Source organism: Macrobrachium nipponense, chromosome 7, assembly GCF_015104395.2.
Source record: "Macrobrachium nipponense isolate FS-2020 chromosome 7, ASM1510439v2, whole genome shotgun sequence".
Taxonomy (NCBI): Eukaryota; Metazoa; Arthropoda; class Malacostraca; order Decapoda; family Palaemonidae; genus Macrobrachium; species Macrobrachium nipponense.
This window is the reverse complement of record NC_061109.1, coordinates 73,117,388-73,126,994: the sequence shown is the minus strand read 5'-3', so window position 1 is coordinate 73,126,994 and position 9,607 is coordinate 73,117,388. Positions and strand designations below refer to the sequence as shown.

General features: G+C 38.0%; 1 protein-coding gene across 1 annotated transcript in view; it reads left to right on the top strand.

Annotated features, from left to right (window-relative positions):
• Positions 1–5,967, top strand: part of LOC135217712 (uncharacterized) — a 100,576-nt gene extending 94,609 nt beyond the window's left edge. The window contains 4 exon segments of the mRNA XM_064253700.1: positions 2,641–2,976; positions 3,333–3,445; positions 4,270–4,732; positions 5,119–5,967. Of these exon segments, the coding sequence (XP_064109770.1) occupies positions 2,641–2,976; positions 3,333–3,445; positions 4,270–4,731 (911 nt within the window). The 3' untranslated portion in view covers position 4,732; positions 5,119–5,967.
• Positions 5,968–9,607: the final 3,640 nt, after the last annotated feature.

Below are 9,607 nucleotides of genomic sequence, written 5' to 3'. Positions count from 1 at the left end.
TATTATAATATTATATATATATTATTTTATTTATATAATATATATCAAAATAACTGAAAGAGAGAATACGAGAGAGAGAGAGAGAGAGAGACTTCACATCTAAGCATAAAACGGATCTCGAACACCAACCATTTCCCCCTAGAAATCAGACCGTTTTATGAAGCGTTGTAGGCGGCGACTTCTGTACCTGACACGTTTCCAGCCCTTCACGCGATCGTTCTTAATAAAAACACGTGGCCTCTTCCCCCTGAAACGTAATGAAGAAACTTTAGTAATTAATTCTTTCCTAATTTTCTCGGAGCCGCTGGGACGTTAAGGATTTTTTTTTGTGGAGCAGTATTATTGCTCTGTTCTCCTACACGCTAAGGTATATACGTTGAATTTTAAACAATAATCTGAATAGTAGAGACAAAAATCCGGTCCGCTGTAAGAGATTTTAACAATATCATTTTACAGTAATATCTTTTTTTTATTCTTGTTTGTTCACCGGTATTATTCTCCATAACGTTTCCTTAAGCCGATAAGAGAGTTCAACTCTCCCATTACCATTATACTGTCATAACCTCTTTGTTTTTTTTTTTACTTTCCTTTGTCTACTATAGTAGATTCACATCAACCGTGCATCTAGGCCAGTCCCTTACGACGCTCCTAATTGGCTGTTGATATGCCAATCACGGGGCTGGAAACTCTAAGTCTCTCGAGAGAGTTCACATGGGCAGGATGTATGTTCCACCTCTCCTGAGTGATACTTTTGAAAGACGTATCCATCAGGAGAGGTGGAACATACATCATGCGTATGTGAACTCTCTCGAGAGAGACTGAGAGTTTCCAGCCCCGTGATTAGCTTATCAACACCAAATCAGGAGCGTCGTAAGGGACTGGCTTAGACAACAGATGAACGGTTGATGTGAATCTACTGTAGTATAATTCTGTATAATTCTTCCTAAAGTTGAGGCGAAAATACGCCTTTCTCTTAGATAGCCAGTAAACACCTGTTAAGCCACCGCATCTCACATTTACCCTACTAAGATCAGCAAACTCCACGTTGTCTTCTTTCCTATTTGCCTTTTTCCCCCCACTACCAAAAACTTTGGAATTCTCCCCGGGCTTTGTTTTCATTGAATACTATACCCTTCACAATTTCAAACGTCAGATCTACCGGTTACTGCAGTATAATCCCCCCGACTCGTTCTTCGGGTGAGGCGAAAATGCTTCACGCACGGATATGTTAAAACTAACTATTCATCTGTTGAATCTGACAGTGATTTTAGTATTTCGTAGATCAGTCACACAACCACGGTGAAAAGGTGCATAGGCCAGCAGCATCATTCCAAAACCAGGTGTGTGAATGTATGTTCCATGAATATATGCTTCTGTATGCATTATATGACGCACAAAGGAGAATCAAATTCATATTCATAGAGGTTCATTTGTGTTCTGTGTATAAGTACCACTCCGATCCCAAAATCACATGTATGAATGTAAGAATTTATGCATGTATGCATTATACGTACACTAGATGGTCGAATTTATATTCATACAGATTTATTTGAACGAATATGAATCCGATCATCTTTTGTACGTCATATAACGCATGCGTACATACATTTATGTGTATATTGTACCTACGTAACACACGCCACGCCCACGTATGAATAAGTTCGTAAGTACGCGTGCGCAATTTTAGACATGATACAAAAGAAAAAGAGAGCGGATAAAATTAAGCTCCTGTATTGCAAACAATGTCATCCAGGACATCGTCATAAACGCAATGATATATTGCAAAAGCAACATGTGGCAAAGGGCGAGTTTTGTTCATTTGGTGAACTCACACATCAACCAAAAAATATCAGGAGGGAATATTTGAATAAAAAAAAAGAGCCACTTTACAAAACGTTCAACGGCCATGATTTTATGAGCATGGCATTAGTCCACGGAAAAAACATATACATTTAGCGTTTTGCTTTTAAATGAGGCAAACACGAAAATAGTCAACCCAATTGGATCTACAAATAAAAAAAGGCTATTTAATTTATTTCTGAAATGTGTTTCGGTTCGAAATAACTGCAATGAAAGAAAATAATATTTGCAGGTTCCAATTACTTGCAAAGGACCTCGATTTATTAACATTCCTGCTTTTCTATCAATTTTTTTTGAATGATTTTTCAGAGGGGTCCTTTATTTCTCTGTCTGGTAACTTTATTTCGTTGTGTGTTTTTCTGTATACACAGATACAGACAAACAGTCACACAAACACTCATACAAGTAATATATATATATATATATATATATATATATATATATATCTATCTATCTATCTATCTATATATATATATATATATATATATATATATATATATATATATATATATATATATATATATATATGATTATACTTGCATATAATAATAGTATATATCTATACGTATATGTATATATATGCATGTATGTATGTATATGTATATGCATATAACTCAATCACGTAATGGTAAAGTGTTTGGGCTTGTCAGGTAAAAGCAATAACAATAATGATTTTCATAATCACGAGACTATACTAAATAAATTCTGAAAAACTTGAAAAAATGAATTATTCTGCAAACAGCCCACAAAACTACCCAAATTCTCCCGATTTCTAATCAGCTGCCGTGAAGCCCTCACCGAAGGGCACCATGACCTCCGAACGCCTTAGCGTGACCCCGATTTTGGCCCTGGTGTTGGGGGTCGTGGGAGGCCTCACGGTCGTGGGCGTCATCATCTGCGCCATCGTGCGGTTCCGCCTGGAGAGGAGGAACAGACACGGCCCTCACGCGCCGCCGGGTGTCTCCGAACGCCGCCAAGATCCCGCCGAAGTCATGGCCGAAGACGCGCCGTCTTGCCAGGCCAAGATGATGAGCACCTCCCTGAAGGAAGTGCCCCCGCCGCCCACGTCCCCGCGGGACGGGGATGAGAGGAATCCGGACGTGATTCCGCAGTCAGGTAATCCCGGAGGAAAACGGGGTGTGGTGTCCATGTTTCGTAGCAGGTTAAATGTTAAGGTCTTTTTCTCATTATTTTTTTTCTAACTTCATGGATCGTCTTTCAATATTCTTCCCCATTATTTATAGTTATAGTATCCTATTTCAATATCATGAAGATCTTACCTTTCACAGACGTTTCCCAAATAACTAAGCAATCTAAAAGCGCCTGACTTTATTTAAACATTTCTAAATTTTTCTCTCAATTAATCGAATAAATCTCGTCAATCTTCTCCAAATGAATTAACGTAATGTCTTCACTGACCAGATCACACCTCTATCAAATTTTGTTAACTGTTCTTATTCTTAACTCAACAGACTCGGACTCCTGGCACGTCGAGGGCGTCAACACAATTAGCACATCAGCCCTACCGTCATCTTATGCTTCCTTACCTCGTTCTGCTCATCTGTATAGCCAAGCTAATTATCAAGTAAGTGAGCAAGTGGAGGGGTGAAATTCTGGGGCTGTGTGTGTGTGTGTGTGTGTGAGAGAGAGAGAGAGAGAGAGAGAGAGAGAGAGAGAGAGAGAGAGAGAGAGAGAGAGCAGTACTACCAGTGTGCATATTTACACCCTAAGGTACTTAGATCCTGCGAAATGACAAAGGGCTGATTGATACGATAACATAGAAAAGTGAATCTCGCGTAAGAGAAAGTTCTTTGGTAATGGTGTCCCTAACACTTTTATAACTGTACGATACATAGGTTCAGACCTTTTCGTGTAAAATGTAATGTAGACATTCTTTACAAGACCTGTAACAAGCTTGTAGTAAATGAAACAGGCAATTCTGGTGATGGCAAAACTTAACTCAAAGACTTGCTACCAGCTTCTCTAGGGACAATGTGCACCACATTCTTTGATCTTTTCCGATGCTTAATGAATAGTTTACGATTTAGGATAATGCATATCCTTACGAGAGATAAGACTATTTTCGAATTACAACTATGTGATATGATTTATTAGAAATTACGAACCGGGTTTTACAGTAAAATCTGTCTATTTTCTATGGATGATGTTTGAGAATTTCTCTGGAAGCCTTCAAGAATATCACAAGTCATAGGAATCCCTTAAGCAATTTTTCAAAAAAATCATGACATATTTTTCGTGCCTTTTCAGGAATTAGTTTCACGAAATTATTATAATCTATAATGAACAGCTTTATTTTATTCTTATTTTCAATCATCTTTCAAAATCTGAAGTCAGTTTTTCATTGACCCTCTGTACCTAAACTGAGGTCTCCTTCACCCACTCCCCCAGCAGGTATGTCCGGGAGCGAGCGACGTCAATTACGCCGAGCTGATGCTCTGCGGACCCACGAGCACCGCCACCAACCCAACGGGGACGCCAAAGACCCGACACCGAGACGCGCATCACGTGGTCTATGCCACGCTGGACCACAAACACCTCCACAGCCCCTATTCCCACGCCCACAGGCAACAGCACGCCCCACCGTACCCGCTGGCGTCCACAGCTCACAATACCCCGAAGCACGCCCTCCACCAGGTCCCTGCCTCCCACACCGCTTCCCACAGTCATCTCCCACAGGTGCCAACTCACGCCACGGGGCATCCGGAGGGTTACCAGCACTGGCCTCAAGGTGTCCAGTGGTCCCAGACCTCGACCTTGGGACGAAGGCACTCCCTCCGAAGGGACCCCATCTGCCATGACCCTGAGACTAGTGTTCCCCTCATGTCCAACCAAAAGGAAAGCTCTGTATAAGGTGAGGAGTCTCACGGGACTTTAATTTTTACGAAATGAAATTGCATCTCAGATAAGAGGAGAAATTGTTAATTTTGTGAGAAGTAAATACTCTAATGATGTGAATGAATCCAAACATTATAATATTTCAGTGTCTTCATTTTCTAAGCAGATTCATTTCCCTAATTTCTTAAAATATTCATTCGCAAGATAGATTACTTTGCTCTTAACGTTCGAGTTCCCATTACTGAAATACAGATGAAATACAGATGAAAGACAATGCTATTTAGTGACACAGACGAATATCAATGCTAGTTAACGATATACAAATGACAGTTAACAAACGCATAGACAAAGACACATTCACTTGACAATCATTCTAACGTTTTCGTTTTCTTCTCGTTGCAGGTTAATTAATTAGATGATTTCAGTGATCTGTCGTGACTCGTTGTAAATATATACTTCAAAACATTTGTCATATATATAAAAAAGTCTTTTTATTGCGTTCTTAGAGCAATGAACATTCCCGAAAATCTGATATCATTTTGGAACAACTTCAGTGTTTGGACAACAACGTCCAGTGCTCAGTGATGTAAAAAAATAAAAATAAATAAGAAGTAGGATTTTGAAAATCTGGAAACTCGTATGACTGTAAAATGATTTCTTTGACGTGTAATAATAATAATCATCATCATCATCATCTTCAGCATCATTATCAACATCATCATCTGCTCTCCGAGATGGATCAACTCCCGCCAGATGTCACCTTCTGTTATCTATTCCACGCCAAGCTGTTATCATCACAAACTTCCCGTGCAACTTCCTCCCCCTGGGTCTCCATATCCTTCAAGCCTTGCGATATCCTCGGTGATGTCCTGCTGGGTACATCCTGGATTAAGCGAATAATCCTTCTCAAGACTATCTGATCTCTCGGAACCAAATCAAATTATAGGCATAATAAGAACTATAACTACTCAACTTCTGTTATTTCTGCGTCTGTGATGTGCTGATCCTCTAAGTAATATATCTTGAAAGAGAAGGAAGGATTTAGAGAAAGTTTTGTAATATAAGAGTGAATTGACTGTGAGAAGTTCGGAACAGAAATTATATACTGATAAGTTGGTGAGAGCAGTGCCCTTAGCATACGGAACTTTCTGTCTGAGAATGTTGGCATCCGGCTGAGTTTACCCCTGATTCTGAAGGTGAATTATGGATGTGATATATATACATACATACATACATCCATACATACACACACACACACACACACACATACACATATATATATTATGTATATATATATATATATATATATATATATATTATATATATATATATATATATACTTTCATATATGCATAATATTCATACACACACACACACACACACACACACACACACATATATATATATATATATATATATATATATATATATAAGTCATATCACATTACCGTGATTCATATACATATATCGAGCTACAAATGTCCTTTAATATCTAATTCGCTCTACCTCGGAATTAATATATTTTCATATATGTTTAACCGAAGGGGAATTTATTCAGCGATAATAGAATTGCCGGCCGACGGGCACGAACCATCGACATCTTCAATTCGATGGTTCGTGCCCGTCGGCAGCCAATTCTATTATCGCTGAATAAATTCCCCTTCGGTTAAACATATATGAAAATATATAATTCCGGGGTAGAGCGAATTAGATGTTAAAGGACATTTGTAGCTCGATATATATATATATATCTATAGATATATATATATATATATATATATATATATATATATATATATATGTGTGTGTGTGTGTGTGTGTGTGTGTGTAACTGTCAAAATTATCTTTTAATAATTATCTTTTAATTAAAAGAACATCTAACGAGATTTTGCCCTAGCTATTCTGAGCGCCATCAGACTCACCAGAACCAGTGAAAATGTCCATATTTCACGACTGATATTTGAGGGCTCCTTGGTGCTGTCCAGACATGCAGCCGTGCTCATGAGATGATGGAGGAACCTTCGTAATGGGAAATATTCATCACTCGTCCTTCACTAAGTCTTCGACAGTGCAAATCATACGATCGATGTTGTCCCGTTTTGATCAAAAGTAACCGGAAGCTGAAGAAATGCTTCTGTAAAGAACAATTAAAAAAAAATCCATGCTTTAGAATCAACCACCCAACGTTTGAGAAACGTTGGTTATGAAAAACGTTTTAGGCGAAAACCGTTTTATATAGGAGGCAGTTTGAACTGCATTTCTTAGTCGATATGAGCTCTCTCTCTCTCTCTTGTTTCCCCTTCCATGACGAGGAAACTTTCGTGACAAGATAAACGACATCTAATGTGTTTATATAAAGCTTATGTTAATGTATTCCACGAATGTAACAAGGTTGGATATCAAATTTTGTACACCTGTATTTTGTATAATAAAATAATGTCGATATTTCATATCCCTTTGAGAAACCTGAATTGCCCAAATTTTCCGAAAACCAATTTCAATGTCTACTTCATGTATTAGGTGACATATAAAATCTAAATATTGTTTATATTAACAGCCGGCAGAAAAAATGCAGAAATTAAATACCTAGACGAAATTTAATAGTAAATCAGCAAGAAACAGCACAGAATACAAGAACGAGAGCAGAAATTAGAAATTACTGATCACCAAGTAAACCAGGGTAAAAAATACTTCCTTTTGTAATAGTAAAAGTCCTCATTAAGGAATTTTCTTTTTGGAGACAAAGATACAATTATCAGGTAAAAGGAAGCTTGGATTTCAGTAAACTCAATTATCATGTTATTCATTCAGAGGCCCTTGACGAAAATAATATTATTAAAATAATCATGGATATACAGAGGGGACCGTAACTAAGCTAACGGGCACAATGGCATTATGTTTAAACTATAGATAATAGCTGGTTTGAAAGAGATCAGGATTAAAAACAATGGAACTGGAGTTGATCTAGATACCAATTGCAAGGGATTAGAGTCCTGATAGTTGTCAATTGATGGGAGTAGATATTGCCACACAACCAATGGGAGTAGACTCGAAATAGTTGGTAAATGAGGGGGATTGAAATTGATCAGGTTCCTAAATAACGGAGTTGAAGCAAATCTGGTTGCCAAATTAAGGGACAGGAATCGGTTGCCAAATAACTGGGATTGCATTCAATCAATCAGGTCGTTAAATATGAGAGACTGAAACTGATCAAACCTTCAAGCAATGGGGTTCGATCACATCTGGTTGCCGAATTAGCGGACAGGAATTGTTTGGGTTGTCAAATGACCGGGATTGAAATAAACTAGTTTGCTAAATATGAGAGACTAAAACTGATTAAACTCTCAAACTATGGGGTTCGATCAAATCTGGTTGCCGGTTTAGGGGAAAGGAATTGTCTGGGTTGCCAAATGACCATGATTGAAATCAATCAGGTTGCCATATATGAGGGACTGAAAATGATCAGAATCTCAAATGATGGAGTTGGAGCTAATCTGGTTGCCGAATTAGGGGGAAGGAATCGGGTTTGGTTACCAAACGGCTGGTATTGAAATCAATCTGGTTGCTAAATGTGCAGGCTGAAACGGATCAAACACTCAAATGATGGGCTGGAGCAAATCTGATTTCCGAATTGGAGGATACGAATCGTTTGAGTTGCCAAATGATGGGGAATGAAATAAACCTGGTTGTTAATGTGTGAGACTGAAACTGATTAAACTCTCAAATGATGGGGTTGGAGCAAATCCGGTTGCCGAATTAGGGACAGAAACCGGTTTCGGCTGCAAAATGAGGGTAATGAAATCAATCTCGCTGGTAAATGCACGAGACTAAAATTGATCAAACTCTCCAATGACGCGCCAAGAGGAAATATGGTTTCCGAATTAGGGCATAGGAACCGGTTTAGGTTGCCAAATGAACGGGAATAAAATCAATAAGGTTGGTAAATTTCTGAGACTGAAACTGACTGCCGAAAGAGGGGGCACTAAAATACATCAGGTAACCAAATGTAATAAATAAGCATCGATGTACTCGCCACATGATTGGGTTGGAAGCAGCCTGACTGCTAAATCATGAGGACAGAATCGACCTGACTGGCAATTGACTGGGTCTGGAGCCAATCTAGTTACCAAATGAAAAGGATCAGAATCGAAGTAGTTGCCGATTGAGGGGGATTGAAATTGATAAGGTCAATAAATGAGAGGGCAGGAATCGATGCAGTTGCCTCGCTAGTCAGAATGTTTCTACCCCTTTAAGACGGAGTGTGGAAACGGGAGCACCTAGAGTTACGGTGGAAATAAATGGACGAGAGAGAGAGAGAGAGAGAGAGAGAGAGAGGAGAGAGAGATCTGTACGTGACACGTGTATGTAATATAATATATAATTATATATAGCTATACTATATCTATATATATATAGCTATATATAGATATATATTAGTATGTATATGTATTATATAGATATATATATAATATATATATCTACATATATTATAAGATATATACATATATAATATATATACATCAACCAGTCTTTAGGGAAGAGGTAATTAGTTTTTTTAATGGTTCTTCAAGGAAGGAAAGTCTTGATTTTCAGAAGCAATCCCAGACCCAACTATAATAATGATAATGATACAATAATAATTAATATAATAATAATAATAATAATAAGAATAATAAATATAATAATACTAATGATAATAATAATAATATAAATAAAGAATCGCAGAGATTTCTCAAGCTTTGGTAACAATAGATATTTTCAACCTAGTGATTATCGCCAATTGTTGCAGGTAAATTAAACAAGAAGATAAGAAATTCACTGGAAAATTTCAACTTTAAGGATGGTGGCGAGTGGGAGGGCGGGGATGGGGGGGTTGGGATTGGGATAGGGG